A 16,914-nucleotide genomic window follows, 5' to 3' on the forward strand; every position below is an offset into this window, starting at 1 on the left:
CATGCTCCTAGCAGCCTGTGGTCCCAAGTAAGCTGAGCCTTATCTCATCTATAATGGGGCAGGAGGACAGAGCTATTCAGATGGCAGATGGAGAATCTAACAGGTACAAAAACAGAGGCAAGGACCAGGTACTCGTCTACTGTTCAATTTTTTCCCCATATGTGAGCAGCAGGACTTCTTTATTTATGGAAAGAACTATGCATTTCCTGACTCTAATGAAGAGTGGCCAGGCCCAGGAGCTCAGATGCCCAGGCACAAGTGACTAAATACTTGTCCTGAAACATAATGCTAAAAACAAATTTTGCTCTTTCACTTCAAATACGTCATTTATACATAAATTTAAACCAGTTCATAGGAATCAAGTAGCAGACTGTAAATTTAGGAAGTGGTCTTATATCCACTGGATATAATATGGAATTAGCCAAGAGTATGCTAAAGAAAGCACTTAAGTATATTTTAGCTTACGAACACATCCTTCTTCTCATCTTCCTTTCCACTTCAAGTCGTACCACCACTTCTGGCCCCACCGTTTAATATAACAACACGTTCTCCCAGTCCCAAGGTCTTCACCTCTACTCCAGTTCAATCATTAATGAATGTATAGATACATGCTATCCTTTTCACCACCCAGAATCGATCCTTCTGTGAAATAATAATTTCAGATAACTTCCTCTAAGAACACAATTTTCTATCCTTTTAACTCTTTCATCTTCTACTTTCATCGCATCTTGTCTTTGACCTTATCAGGATTTCCATTCCAGGATGCTGCTACTACCTACCCAACTCCTTTCTTGTTCCAATTTCCTTTATATTTTACTGATACCCAGGCTTATCCTTCCCAATCTCTCTCTCACCCATATTCTCAATTGTCTTGTTTAGTTGTCCCATATGGTGAAACTCTATCCCAATGAATGTAATTGTCTGCATTCTCCCATCTTACCCTTGGGACATTACACTTTATAAGAGAAAATTACAAAATTATCAATACTGCTGGTATGATAAATTTTTCACATCAAACTTAGACTTTCAGCAACAAGAAACTCTTTTATATTTTCCTAATGATGCTTTCTCTTCTATTCTTCATAACAAATATTTCAAATGTATTCATCTTAACTTAAATTTCTCACCCTACCACTTACATATTCCCTTTTACAGATGAACCTGCCTAAAACGTTACAGAGAAAATAGAATCCATCAGATGAGAATTCTCTCAGTTTTCTGACCCCCAAACTACAGCTTTGACAACATCTGTACCTCTTCTTCCCCCTGCTAAGGTCCCTTCAACCTATCTAAGTGCAATTCCTTCATACATTATCTGGATCTCATCTTTAACCATCTTCTGAGGGCTTCACGTTGATTATCTCCTTTCTTCTGTATCTTAAATACTCCCCTCTCTATAGAACACCAGACATGGACATTTTATATATGTTAAGTCTCTCTAATCTTAAAAAAAAAAAAACTCAAGAGTCTAAATTTTCCTCCAGATACAGATCTATTTACTTTTTTACAACCAAATTTCTTGAAAGAGTTGTCTATCCTCATTTTCCCTCCCTCATCACTTTTCAATCAAGCACAATCTAATTTTCATCACAACCACTCTACTGAAACTCCCATTGTAAAGGTCATCAAAGATTTCTGTATAAGTTAAGTAAGGTTACGCTGCTGAAACAAAGAGTACAGAGGCTTGTAGAAGGTGTATCTCTTTCATGTAACAGTTCAAACGTAAATGATTAGGTAGATAGAGCAGTTTTGCTCCTCACAGTCTTTTTGGACCAAATTTTGCTCCCAGTACTTGTTCCAACATTATTTATGGCAATGTCATAGTCTGCATGGCCGTAGCTGGGTCAATGCCACACTAAGGGTCTGGCTGATTGGAAAAGAGGTGGTACACCAAGATGTCTTCCATTCCAGACCGAAAATTACCAAACCAAAATTCTGCTCACAGCCTGTCTGTGAGAGCTTAATTCACTTGGCTACCCCCAGCTACAAAGAAGGCTGAGACAGGCAGGCCATCTGAGTAGCCACGTGTTGGGTACACTTCTATTACTGTAGAAGAAACACAAAAGAGATTTTGGTAGACATTCATCAGAATTTTCCACAATGATTGTCTTCGTAAATTCAACGGACAATTTTAATTCTGACTTTTCTGAAGCATTTGATAATATTGAGTTTCCTCATCTCCTTGCAATTTTATTTGCTTTAGTTTCACAATATTGAACTCGGGACGTTCCCTCTGTCTTTTCAAACACACTTCTTACTCTCTCTCCTCTAAATGAAGGTATTTTCTCAGAGTTCTGTCCTAAGCCCTCTTCTATTCTTACTTGACGCACTTTCGCTTGGTTATCTTCGTGCTCTTACAGTTTTAATCACCATATATATCCCGATAAATCCCAAAGTCCAAAGTCCTTATCTCCAGCCTAGGTTTACTTCCTATGCTTTACTTACACACAGACACACACATTCCCCACAGCGGGGTGTATATTCTACAAGCATCAAAGTCAGTATCGGCATGTCCAAAACTGAACACATAATCTTCTTCCACCTCAACTTGCTTTATTTTTCAGCATTCCCAGTTTTAGTGAATGATACCACTAGCCACCCAATTGCCAATCCAGAAGTGTGGAAGTAATCAGCCTTGAGTCTTTCCTCTTTTTGTCCCCATGTCACCTATCAATCACCAGGTCCTACATATTTCATATCCTAAATACATTTCTAATCTTCCCTCTTCTCTCCACCCACACTGGCATTACCCTGGTACAGGCCACCATCGTCTCCTAACTGGTCTCTCTGGTTCCAGTCTCACTCCCTGAAATTAATTCTCCATATTGCAGCAAGACAGATATTTCAGAGAGGCAGATGTGAGCATGTTAATCATTTCTTAAGTGCTGTATTGTATTTTAAATGCCTTAGGATAAATTAAAACATGCATGATACGACTTATGTAATTATTCATGTTCTAGCCCTGCTTTTACCCCTAATCACAAGTATAAATTCTCCTCTTCCATGGTTCAAGGTTCAAGACATACTGAAAACGCCTGTGAGAAACATCCCTCCCTCTCCTGGCTAGCTCCCTCAGATCACAACTTATAGTTCACTACCTCAGGAAAGCTTTCCCTGATGACCCAAGTCTGGGTTAGGTTTTATTTATTTTAGTTGTTGACAGATACTTACCTAGCACTTGCTAACCACTTAATAAATATTAACTCATTAGGTTCCTACAGTGATAATCCTAGGAGGTAAATGCTATCATCAACCCTATTTTGCAGGTAAGGAAACAAAGGCACATAGAGGCTAGGTAACTTGTTCAAGTCTATAGCTAGTGAGCAGCAGAGCCAGGATTCTAATGCAGACATCTTGGTTCCAGAGTCTATGTTCTTAACCACTATGATATGCTGTCTCCCAGGCACAAGCTGTTCTTTTTGAGTATTTCACATTGCCCATGCATGCACTATGACATATTTTAATTATCTGTCTGCCAATATTTGTGGCCTGTGAGCTCCATCAAGACAAGGGCTATATCTTATTCATGTCATGTCCTTAGAGCCTAGTGTTGTGCCTGAAAACTGAGAAAGCATTTGAATACTTGCTTAATGAAAGCATAAATAAAGGTATTTAAAATTATTCCTTTTGTTTTACTCAAGTATAAACTCTATTTTGAAGATCGACTCAACTAAGTTTAGCAAGAAAAACATTTCTGTGCATAAGCAATAATTTCACAAATTTTCAGAAATGTAAACTAAATGCTCTTATGATCTTATTTCATATTATAGTACTGTCCATTTCTTACTTCTTTCTACCTCCCTGTCAGGGATATCTTCTCTGTATATCTTCAGTGATGTCATGCTCTGCTTCATGCTTGAAATGTTCTCTACCCCTGAGCAACAATTCATATATGTACGCTGCTTAAGGCCAATCCAAATTTCACTTGCTGTGTGTACACTTGTCAGGAGTGAGAAAAATATAGGCATACTTGGGTGCCCATGCCCATTTTCTGTGTATTCACTGCCCATGAAACTAGTCTTGCTACATTATCAGCTATTTACTACTTGTTTTATATTTTTTCCTTTTAAGTGTTAAAGCTTTTTAAAGAATGTGGACCATGTTTTATAGTTCTTTACATATACCACAAATAAATGTATAATCGGGATTTAATTTGATGAAATGACTTTACTGATATATATGCTAGTAGGTACATGGACATCTACGGAAGAAATACAAGAGATTGGCATTGCCTCTGAGAATGTAGACTGGACCTTAAGTGAGGGAAAGAGACTTATACTTAACTGTGTACCATTTTGTGATGTTTGATTTTCCCAACTACACGCACGTATTTTTTAAAATACCAATGTGATAAAACTAATGACATTACTAACTATAAATGGCTGAACTCAAGTATTTACAAGAATGGAGTAGAGAATATATTTGTAATTACTCAAGAAATGGCCTGAAAAAAATATTATTTCTTCACCCAAAGACATTAATGGATCCTTCTTGCCAGGCCTTCAAAAAAGTGGCAATTAAAATGCTGTGTACACACCTTGCTTGGATCCTGATTAAAAGCAAACAAACAACAATAAAATAAATTGTGGAGGAAAACAAACAGACTAAGTTTAAATTATATTAAGGAATTATTGCTAAGTTTGTTGGTTGTGACAGTGGTATTGTGGCTATATTTTAAAAGTTCTTATCTATTAGAGATACTGAAATATTCGGAGGAAACAATGTATGATGTCTAGGATCTGCTTTAAAATATTCCAGATGTGTTCATGAATTGCTTGTTCAAAGACACAAAAAATTTTAATGAAAAAATTTCAGAGACGCGTGGTGGCGCTGCAGGATAAGATGAAAAACGGTGCACGGGATGACTCTGTGGGCTTCGTTATTCAGGAGAACAGAGATCATCCGGTCCACTGAAAAGAGAGGCGTTAAAGGAGCTTCACCTACAGAACCGCTGGAGGGTTGTATACCTTCCAGGGGGTTCATATAGAAAAATCAGAAATTCAGCCTTCCAGAATTAGGGCTGCAGTTTAAATTTTCCACACAAGTGTTTGCCTGAAGGAACCATGGATACCAGAGGGGCGCTTGCTCTGCTGCGGAAAAGGCAAGTCCTGATTCTCTTTGTTTTGCTGGGATTGTCTCAGGCGGGTCTTCAATCTGGGCGCTATTCAGTGGCAGAGGAAAGGGAAATTGGCTCCTTTGTGGCCAGTCTGGCAAGGGACCTGGGGCTGAAGGTAGAGGAGCTGTCTTCACGGGAGGCACGGGTAGTGTCTGATGATAACAAAAAGCATTTGTACCTTGATTTGCTGACCGGGGATTTGTTCTTAAATGAGAAACTGGACCGAGAAGAGCTATGTGGCTCCACTGAGCCCTGTGTGCTGCATTTTCAAGTGTTATTGAAAAACCCTTTACAGTTTTTTCGGGCTGAGCTGCACATCGAAGATATAAATGATCACTCTCCTACATTCCTAGACAAGGAAATACTTTTGAAAATATCAGAAAGTACAACAATTGGAACCACATTCTTAATGGAGAGTGCTCAAGATTTGGACACAGGAAGCAACAGTCTCCAAAACTACACAATTAGCCCCAATTCACATTTCTACGTTAAAATTAGAGACAGCGGTGATGGAAAGATATACCCAGAGTTGGTCCTGGACAAAGCGTTGGATCACGAAGAGGAGCCTGAACTCAGATTAACACTCACAGCGCTGGATGGCGGGACCCCGCCCAGGTCTGGGACAACCACGGTGTTCATCAAAGTCTTGGATATCAATGACAACGCCCCTGAGTTTTCTCAGGAGCTGTATGAAGTGCAGGTCCTGGAGGACACACCCCTTGGCTCCTGGGTTACCACTGTCTCTGCTAAGGATTCTGATGCAGGAAATCATGGGAAAATATCTTATACATTCTTCCATGCATCGGAAGATATTCGTAGAATATTTGAAATCAATCCAGTATCTGGGGAAGTGCATTTGAGAGCACTCTTGGATTTTGAAGTAACACAATGCTACACTATAAATATTCAGGCAACAGATGGTGGGGGTCTTTCAGAAAAATGCATTCTTCTGGTTAAAGTAATGGATATAAACGACAATCGACCGGAAGTGACTATGTCGTCAATTACAAACAGAATACCAGAGAACGCGCCAGAGACGCTTGTTGCTGTTTTTAGTGTCCGAGACCAAGACTCTGGAGATAATGGGAGGGTGATTTGCTCTATTCAGGATGACCTACCCTTTATCCTTAAACCGACCTTCAAGAATTTCTTCACTCTGGTTACTGAAAAAGCCCTTGACAGAGAGATGACAGCCGAGTATAACGTCACCATCACCGTCACAGATTTGGGGTCCCCTAGACTGAAAACCCAGCACAATATAACTATATGGGTCTCAGATGTCAATGACAACGCTCCAACTTTCACACAAACCTCCTACACCCTGTTCGTCCGCGAGAACAACAGCCCCGCCCTGCACATGGGCAGCGTCAGCGCCACAGACAGGGACTCAGGCTCCAACTCCCAAGTCACCTACTCGCTGCTGCCGCCCCAGGACCCGCACCTCCCCCTCGCCTCCTTGGTCTCCATCAACGCGGACAACGGACACCTCTTCGCCCTCAGGTCGCTGGATTACGAAGCCCTGCGAGCCTTCGAGTTCCGCGTGGGCGCGACAGACGCAGGCTCCCCGGCGCTGAGCAGCGAGGCGCTGGTGCGCGTGGAGGTCGTGGACGAAAACGACAACTCGCCCTTCGTGCTGTACCCGCTGCAGAACGGCTCTGCGCCCTGCACTGAGCTGGTGCCTAGGGCAGCTGAGGCGGGCTACCTGGTGACCAAGGTGGTGGCGGTGGACAGAGACTCGGGCCAGAACGCCTGGCTGTCCTACCAGCTGCTCAAGGCCACGGAGCCCGGGCTGTTCAGCGTGTGGGCGCACAATGGCGAGGTGCGCACCGCCAGGCTGCTGAGTGAGCGCGACGCCGCCAAGCACAAGCTAGTCGTGCTGGTCAAGGATAATGGTGAACCGCCAAGTTCGGCCAGCGTCACGCTGCACGTGCTCCTGGTGGATGGCTTCTCGCAGCCCTACCTGCCGCTACCTGAGGTGGCCCCGGACGAGGCTCAGGCAGACTCTCTCACCGTCTACTTGGTCATTGCGTTGGCGTCGGTCTCGTCGCTCTTCCTGTTCTCGGTGCTCCTGTTCGTCTTGGTGCGGCTGTGCAGAAGGAACAGGGCCGCTTTGGTGGGTCGCTATCCGGTACCCCAGCGCCACTTTCCGGACCACTTGGTGGACGTCAGCGGCACCGGGACCCTGTCCCACAGCTACCAGTACGAGGTTTGTCTGACGGGAGGTTCTGGGACTAATGAATTTAAATTTCTGAAGCCAATTATCCCCAATCTCTCAGTCCAGGACTCTGGTAGGAATATGGGGGAAAGCACCAACTTCCGAAACAGTTTCGGATTCAATATTCAATAATTTATTTAAGCCTTTTATTATTCTTGGCATACAAACTGCTAATGCTTTTTGCTTAATCTGTAATAGATGTTAGGTTGTACTATAGTTGCATGCATCATTACCATTGTTCATGCAATCCTTTAGAAATCTTTATTAGTGGCTATAAAGGGATGGAAATATAATCTCTATACTTTGTTTTTTGTTAATTTGGTCGAAAATGTTATATTAAGAAACTGTTGCTCCTGAAATTAGTGCCCTGAGATAATCTTTAAACCTTAACTTTAAACCAAAAACATCCCTTGAAGTATTTAAAGCAAACAATATTTTAGCTTATTCGTAAAGAATGCCTGCCTTGAGCCTTGTGCTCTTTTGAGAAATCTATATGTCAAATTGACAACAGCAACTTAAAAGGTTAGATAGGAAGTTTGAGGGACAGTGAGTTTATGTTAATGGGGGAGGAACAATTTAGAAAAGGAGGGTGAGAATGGTTGCACAACTCAAAGAATGCAATCAATGTCACTGAACTGTACATGTAGAAAGTGTTGAATTGATGTATGCTGTGCTATGGATATTCTCAATAACAATAACAAGCTATATAAAAAAGAAACTACTGCTATTTTTCTTGCGATAGTGGTATCGTTATGCAAGGCAAGGTTCTTAATTTTTGGAGGTGCGTACTGAAGTATTTAGGTGTGAATGTCACTACATATGTAATTTACTTCATCAAAAATATAAAGCAAAAATTTTTAAAAATGGTTTTTAATTTTGTTGGGAAGTATTTTATCATACTATTCTGTGCTTGGAGCTCTTGTGGAGGAGCGGTTAAGCGCTCAGCTGCTAACCAAAAGGTCAACAGTTAGAATCCACCAGCCAATCCTTGGAAACCCTATAGGGGCATTTCTACTCTGTCCTACAGGGTCACTATGAGTCGGAATCCACTCAATGATAGCAGTTTTTTTTTAATTCTATGCTTGAAAACTTTTATCATAAAAATGCTACTTTCTATATTGGGTATTAGAGAACCTTTTTGTTGTGGTGGTATAGTGTTGTTCAAGAGCTCACTTTTTGACAAAATAAAAGTGACTACACTGAATTAATAATTTGTTATGCGTGTAATTTCAAAGAACTACTTTAATATTCGTGCCTATTCCAAAGAATGTTGATCTAACAGAATGCAGAAATTATCAAACAATATAATTAATATCACACACAAATCAAGTTTTACTGAAGATAATTAAAAAATGATTGCAGCAGTACATCAGCAGGGAGGGAACTGCCAGAAATTCAAGCTAGATTTAGACGAGGACATGGAGCAAGAGATAACATTGTTGATGTCAGATGGATCTTGGCTGAAAGCAGAGAATACCAGAATGATGGTTACCTGTGGTTTATTGACTATGCAAAGACATTCAACTGTGTGAACATAACAAATTATTGATAACTGCAAAGAATGGGAACTCCAGAACACTTAATTGTGCTCATGAGGAACCTCTACATAGACCAAGAGGCAGTCATTTGAACAGAACAAGGAGATACTGCATAGTTTAAAATCAGGAAAGGTATGCATCAGGGTTGTACTTTTTCACTATACTTAGTCAATTTGTGTGCTGACAAGTACCCTGAGAAGCTTGACTATGTGAAGGAGAATGAGGCATCAGGATTGGAGGAAAATTCATTAACAACCTGCGATATGCGGATGACACAACCTTGCTTGCTGAATGTGAAGAGAACTTAAAGCACCGATTGATGAAGATCCAAGACCACAACCTTCAGTATAGATTACATGTCAACATAAAGGAAACAAAAATTCTCACAACTGGACCAATAAGCAACATCATGATAAAGAGAGAAAAGATCGACATTGTCAAGGGTTTCATTTTACTTGGATCCACGATCAATGCCCATGGAAGCAGCAGCTGAGAGAAGAGACATTGCACTGGGCAAATCTGCTGCAAAAGACTCCTTTAAAGGGTTAGAAAGCAAAGATGTCACCTTGAGAACTAAGGTGCGCCTGGCCCAAGCCATGGTATTTTCAATTGACTCATATGCATGTGAAAGCTGGACAATGAATAAGCAAGACTAAAGACTTGATGCCTTTAAATTACAGTGCTGGCGAAGAATGCTGAATATACCATGCACTGCCAGAAGAATGAACAAATCCATCTTGGAAGAAGCACAGCCAGATGCCCCTTAGAAGCAAGGATGGTGAGACTTCATCTCAAGTACTTTGGACATTTTATCAGGAGGGAGCAGTCCCTGGAGAAGGATCAGTGAAAAAGAGGAAGACCCGCAAAGAGATGAATTGACACAGTGGCTGAAACGATGGGCTCAGACACAGCAACGGTTATGAGGATGGGGCCGGACCGTGCAGTGTGTTCTACTGCACATTAAATTGCCATGAGTTGGAACTGACTTGACAGCACCTAACAGCAACAACAATGTAAAGAAACAAAATCCCTATCTCATGCCATAAAAATAAACATCATGTGGCTCTAAGAACTGAATTATAAATATTTGCATTGGGAAAAAAAGAACCTAGAGAAAAATATCTTTATGACCTTAGGATTGGCTTGAACTTCTTAAGGCTTTAAAGGTACAAAACATAAAGATAACTTAAAATTCTAAAAGCTAAAGATACCATAGACAAGCTAGTGGATGACAGACAGGGAGAAGCTGCTTGCAGTGCTTTAACTGGAAGGATTAATATTTAGATTATTCAAATAACTTGCAGGTGAGAAGAGAAAAAAAAGCCAGGAAAGCCAATGGAATAAAAAAGGACAAAAGGGAGAAAGAATCCAATAAGGAGAAAATGAAAAGTCTGAAAAGAACTTGAAGTGACAGTTGGTGAAATGCGTACCAAAATGAGATGCCAATTTACATGCATAAGATTAGTAAAAATGAGAAATTTGAATAATATCAAGCAGAATAATAGGAAATCTCACGTGCAGACTGTTTTGATAGCTTTCTCGCAGTCTTTTAGTGAAATTTAGTATGTACATACTGTATGAGCTGGCATTTCCACTTAGGGATATATAAGCCAGAAAACTCTTACACAGGTTTACAAACCGACGTGTGTGAGAATGTTCATCTTGGGATAGGTTCTGGTATAAAAGTAGGAGTCCACCTACTTGTCCATTAATGAAACAACTGATAGGTAAAATGTGGAACATGCTTGCGAAGGAGTATTATGCAGTGATCAAAAGGAATGAACAAGTTGTGTGTACAACTACATGGATAAATCTCAAATGTTTACACCTATGTAAATATTCATATAACACACGATATTTGTAGACATATACATATATGTAAATAAACATTGAACATTGATTCATTGATTCATTCATTAGATATTTATTGAATGTTTACAATGTGCTAAATACTTTTTTTTTTGGTGCTGAAAATACAGCTGTGAAGAAAATACACAAAAATTCCTGTTTTCTTGGAGCTTACATTCTAGTGAAAGAATATAAAAACAAGATGTATAATAAGCAAATTACATACTATGTTGAATCATTAACTTACTCTGGAGAAAAATAAAACAGGAAAGAGGAATGAGGAATGCTAGAGAGTAGCAACTTCACGTAAGATCATCAGAACAAGTCTTATTCTTTAAGGAACCTATGTGGATTTCTCAGGGCAAAGCATTATAACCAGAGGGAATAGGCAGTAGAAAAACACTGAGGCCGAATTAGACTGGGATGTTTGATAAATAGCAAAACTAGTGTGGCTATAGCACTGCATTTGTAAACTTTTTGGTATCACGCTCTTAGAAATTATTGAGGATCCAAAGAGTATTTTGATATATATTAACTTTATCAACATCTACTGTATTAGAAACACAGTTTAAAACATCTCAGTTTAAAAAAAATATTTCTGTGTTTAAAAATAACAACATTAAAGCTGTTACATGCTAAATAAAGTATTTTTTAAAAAATTAACTACTTTTCCAAAACAAAATAGATGAATGGCATAGTTTTACATATTTGAAAATGTTTTAAATGACAATTGGATTCTCATTTCTGCTTCTGCATTCAGTTATAATATTACATACATACCATCTGGATAACTCCACTGATAAGAGAATGATAAGAATGAAAAAAGGCAAATTATGTTTTAGGATTTTAAGGAAAGTAGCTTTGACCTTGCGAAATATTATGAATAGGTTTTCAGAACTGCCAGGGGCACTTATAATATACTTTGAGAACCTCCATTGTGGCAGATGAAGTGGGTGGGGAATTAATTTTAGAAAAGATATGAAAGATAATGGTAAACAACATTGGCTTTTGCTGTGAGCTGGTGAGTATAGGAGCAGTTAAAGGTTTTAGATCAGAGGAATGACATAATTGGACTTAAGTTTAAAAAGAACCAGGTTGACTTTCTTCTTAAAAATGTGTTATATTGGGACAATGGTGAAAGCAAGGAGACCGGTCAGTGTGAGAGGAGACCAATCTGTGCGAAATTTTATGGTGTCTTTGACGAAGATGAGAAAGTGAAAATGGTAAAATTATTAAATTCTGAAAATATTTTAAAGGTAGAGCCCGTAAGTTTTGCTGATGCACCTGATGTGGAGTATTAAACGGAGGAATCAAGGATCACGCCATAGTTTTCAACCTGAGTCATGGTAGAAAGGAGTAGCCACTTAAAGGGATCAGGTTTGAGTGGAAGATGGCCAGTGCAGTTCTGGACGTGATTAGGTGAAAAAGTATATTAGATATTTACCCTGAGACATGGAGTGAGCAGTCTTTGATTTAGAGGAGAGATCTGGAAATAGAATTTTTTTTGGAAAAACTCATATTAAGTCATTAGCATTGGTGCCAAAAGAGGATAGAGTAGTAGATTGGAACTTTCTACTAAAATAAATAAACAAGCAAATGGCTTTCAAGGAGTATGTTATGGGGGGGGAATTGTGTGAAGAACGCTATTCTGTTCACCTGAATTTAGGAGAGAGCGAAAGTGAGATAGAGATAGCGAGAAAGAGAGAATAGGATGGGAAGAGAGGAGAAAAAAGTATAGGGAAGAAGACATATGTGTGTATGTAGGGGGATAGGAAGTGCAGAGAAAAGTGGGAACTAATTCCAGTGGCAACGATAAAACTTGTCTCTTCTAAGAGATTGTTTAAATTGCAGTATTATAGAGTTAATTTCTTACTAATCAGTTGAAATTTGTAAAAAACCCACAAATTATTTCTCTAGCCTCTTGAGAAGGTCTATTATTCATACCCTATGAAAGCTAAGAGTTTACTGGTGACTCGTGATTTATTGGCATAGCTTATGTAGACCGATCCCTCCACTGAAAACACAGACCGACCCTTCCCCTGAAAATAATTAGCTTATGAGACACTAATATGGTGTCAGGTTAAAGTTGAAGGTAAAAAAGGAAATCTAGAGCAATAAATGAGCACAAAATACACTTTTTCCCTGAGAACATTTGAGATCCTGGGAATTTTGAATCTCCATTTTGATGGGTTATATAATGAAGGAGGCATATAAAAGCTTGACAAAATGAGGAGTTTATGGAAGACACTACCGTCAATAATCATGGATCCTCAAAAGCACACGCTCAGGATAAGAGTAAACAAGAAATAGATGGGCTCTTGTGTGGAATTTCAGCCTTGAATTTTGTTTCTAGCCTTGAACTTGATTTAAGGTAGTCATTGACAACTAGTGCTCCCAGGTCCTGATAGAATCAAATGCAGCTCTTCTAATGAAAGAAAGTTTCTTCATCCTAAGCTTCAAATTACTTATAAATAATTTTTATGTTCATAACCCAAACACAGAGATAACTGCGTATACAAGGAAACATGACACCATGAGTGAGAGCCAGCAGAACAACAGAACACAGAAATAAACTTGCAAGCACTTCAAATATTATACTTATCAGACTATAATATATGAAACACCTCAATTGAAATAAAAGATAAACTTTAAGATGTACAGGGAATAAGAAACTATAAAATGTAAAAGATTATGGAAACCAAGAAAAAACTCCTAGAAATGAAAAATATAATAATCAAAATGTTAAACTGTATATAAAGATTTAATAGAAAATTAGATATAACTAAACAAAGAACGGAAAACAAAGAATTAGTGAAGTAAAAGATAGGTCAGAATATAATTTACCCAGTATGCAACTCAGAGAGTTAGTAAGATAAAAAATACAAAGCAGATGGTTAGGAACATAGGACAGAGTAAGACAGTCTAGCATACCTCTAATCAGAACCACAGAAGAAGAAACGAGAAATATTGGGGCGGAAGCAATATTTGAAGAAATGATGTCTGGGAATTTTCCAGAACTAATCAAAACATCAACACACAGATTCAAGAGACACAAAAAAGCCTAACAGGATGAATAAAAAAGATACCTATGCCTAGAAATTTCCACAGTCAGCCTCTGGCCTTGTTCTGACTGATGATATTGAGCTTTTCCATCATCTCTTTCCACAGATGTAGCCAATTTGATTTCTGTGTGTCCACGAGAGCCAAAATATGACCTTGAGTATATCCCATCTGAATTTAGAGACCATCTCAAGAATAGATTTGATGCATTGAACACTAGTGACTGAAGACCAGAGGAGTTGTGGAAAGACATCAAGGACATCACCCATGAAGAAAGCAAGAGGTCACTGAAAAGACAGGAAAGAAAGAAAAGACCAAGATGGATGTCAGAGGAGACTCTGAAACTTGCTCTTGAGTGTCGAGCAGCTAAAGCAAAAGGAAGAATCGATGAAGTAAAGAACTGAACAGAAGATTTCGAAGGGCCTCTCGAGGAGACAAAGTAAAGTATTATAATGACATATACAAAGAGCTGGAGATGGAAAACCAAAAGGGAAGAACACGCTCGGCATTTCTCAAGCTGAAAGAACTGAAGAATAAATTCAAGCCTCGAGTTGCAATAGTAAAGGATTCCACGGGGAAAATATTAAACGATGCAGGAAGCATCAAAAGAAGATGGAAGGAATACACAGAGTCATTATACCAAAAAGAATTAGTCGATATTCAACCATTTCAAGACATAGCAATGATCAGGAACCGATGGTACTGAAGGAAGAAGTCCAAGCTGCTCTGGAGGCATTGGCGAAAAACAAGGCTCCAGGAATTGATGGACTATCAATTGAGATGTTTCAACAAACAGATGCAGCACTGGAGGTGCTCACTCATCTATGCCAAGAAATATGGAAGACAGCTTCCTGGCCAACTGACTGGAAGAGATCCATATTTATGCCTATTCCCAAGAAACGTGATCCAACCGAATGTGGAAATTATAGGACAATATCATTAATATCACATGCAAGCAAAATTTTACTGAAGATCATTCAAAAATGGCTACAGCAGTGTATCGACAGGGAACTACCAGAAATTCAGGCAAGTTTCAGAAGAGGACGTGGAACCAGGGATATCATTGCTGATGTCAGATGGATCCTGGCTGAAAGCAGAGAATACCAGAAGGATGTTTACCTGTGTTTTATTGACTATGCAAAGGCATTCGACTGTGTGGATCATAACTATGGATAACGCTGCGAAGAATGGGAATTCCAGAACACTTAATTGTGCTCATGAGGAACCTTTACATAGATCAAGAGGCAGTTGTTCGGACAGAACAAGGGGATACTGATTGGTTTAAAGTCAGGAAAGGTGTGTGTCAGGGTTGTGTCCTTTCACCATACCTATTTAATCTGTATGCTGAACAAATAATATGAGAAGCTGGACTATATGAAGAAGAACGGGGCATCAGGATTGGAGGAAGACTCATTAACAACCTGCGTTATGCAGATGACACAACCTTGCTTGCTGAAAGTGAAGAGGACTTGAAGCACTTACTAATGAAGATCAAAGACCACAGCCTTCAGTATGGATTACACCTCAACATAAAGAAAACAAGAATCCTCACAACTGGACCAATGAGGAACATCATGATAAACGAAGAAAAGATTGAAGTTGTCAAGGATTTCATTTTACTTGGATCCACAATCAACAGCCACGGAAGCAGCAGTCGAGAAATCAAAAGACGCATTGCATTGGGCAAATCTGCTGCAGAGGACCTCTTCAAAGTGTTGAAGAGCAAAGATGTCACCCTGAAGACTAAGGTGCGCCTGACCCAGGCCATGGTATTTTCAATCATATCATATGCATGTGAAAGCTAGACAATGAATAAGGAAGATCAAAGAAGAGTTGATGCCTTTGAATTGTGGTGTTGGTGAAGAATATTGAATATACCACGGACTGCCAAAAGAACGAACAAATCTGTGTTGGAAGAAGTGCGGCCAGAATGCTCCTTAGAGGCAAGAATGGCAAGACTGCATCTTACATACTTCGGACATGTTGTCAGGAGGGATCAGTCCCTGGAGAAGGACATCATGCTTGGCAGAGTACAGGGTCAGCAGAAAAGAGGAAGACCCTCAAGGAGGTGTATTGACACAGTGGCTGCAACAATGAGCTCAAGCATAACAACGATTGTAAGGATGGCGCAGGACCAGGCAGTGTTTCGTTCTGTTGTGCATAGGGTCGCTACGAGTCGAAAACGACTCAAAGGCACCTACCTAACAACAACAAAATGCCTAGAAACATCATAGTGTAATTTCAGAAAACCAGAAACATAAAAATAAATGGCCATAAGAAAAAGACATTTAACCCTCAAAAGCATGATGATTAGACTGACACCTGGTTAGTAGTGACAATGGAACAGTAGTCATGGAAACTAAAAGAAAGTGGGGTAATGTCTTGAATGTGCTGAAAAAAATAAACAAACATCCCTGTCTAAACCGTCATTGAATATAAAAGTTATAAAATGAGAGAATCAAATAACTGAATATGTTGAGTTTGAATTTTTTTTTTTATGGGTGAGAAGGGGCACAGAGGCATTTTATCTCTTACAGTTTTTCTTTTTTCCCATCTCTTGCCAGAATTGTTTCTAGCTTTCTTCAAGTGACTTTCACTTTTACTCTAGTCCAGTCACCTATGATGCTGGCTGCTCTCTGGAGACTAATGCAAACGTGCTTACTTTCTATTTACCATCTTCCTAGAAGGGCTTCAATCAAGGTTTATGCCAATAAATCTGAAATATGTTTCTGTTTCACAAACCTCTTTACTCAACTTCACTTATATAATTGAAGATAATTTATATAACTATATGGATGCTCTATGGACACCTCAAATTCAGCATACTTTAAATTAAAAAACTCCCCTTCCTCTCAACTAAACATATTTTCTACAGCTCCCTACCTGTTTCTCTCCCTTTTATTTTTCCTGTGTTTACTCCATCAGTTAACAGCACCAACATCCACTCAGTTCCCTAGGCCTGAAAGAAAAAAGTGTATTGACTTTCATTCCCCTCTACCACACTCACCCCTATGTCTATCATCACATCCTGTATATTTTACCTTTATCTTTCGCATACAACCCCACTACTGCATTTCTAGTTCTGGCCAATAGCACCCTTTACCTATATTAATAGAACCACTTCTAATCAGTCTTCT

At 39.3% G+C, this 16,914-nt stretch overlaps 1 protein-coding gene across 1 annotated transcript; it reads left to right on the forward strand.

The window, feature by feature from the left end:
• Positions 1 to 4,016: 4,016 nt before the first annotated feature.
• Positions 4,017 to 9,526, forward strand: LOC100659489 (protocadherin beta-14). The gene has a single exon (XM_003404561.4). The coding sequence runs from the start codon at positions 5,064 to 5,066 to the stop codon at positions 7,461 to 7,463; it is 2,400 nt and encodes a 799-aa protein (XP_003404609.1). The 5' UTR covers positions 4,017 to 5,063; the 3' UTR covers positions 7,464 to 9,526.
• The last annotated feature ends 7,388 nt before the right edge of the window (positions 9,527 to 16,914 follow it).

Source organism: Loxodonta africana, chromosome 2 (assembly GCF_030014295.1).
Source record: "Loxodonta africana isolate mLoxAfr1 chromosome 2, mLoxAfr1.hap2, whole genome shotgun sequence".
In the NCBI taxonomy this organism is placed as follows: Eukaryota; Metazoa; Chordata; class Mammalia; order Proboscidea; family Elephantidae; genus Loxodonta; species Loxodonta africana.

Coding starts and splice junctions, on each gene's coding strand:
- LOC100659489 (XM_003404561.4), top strand. CDS start 5,064: ATGGATACCAGAGGGGCGCTTGCTCTGCTGCGGAAAAGGCAAGTCCTG.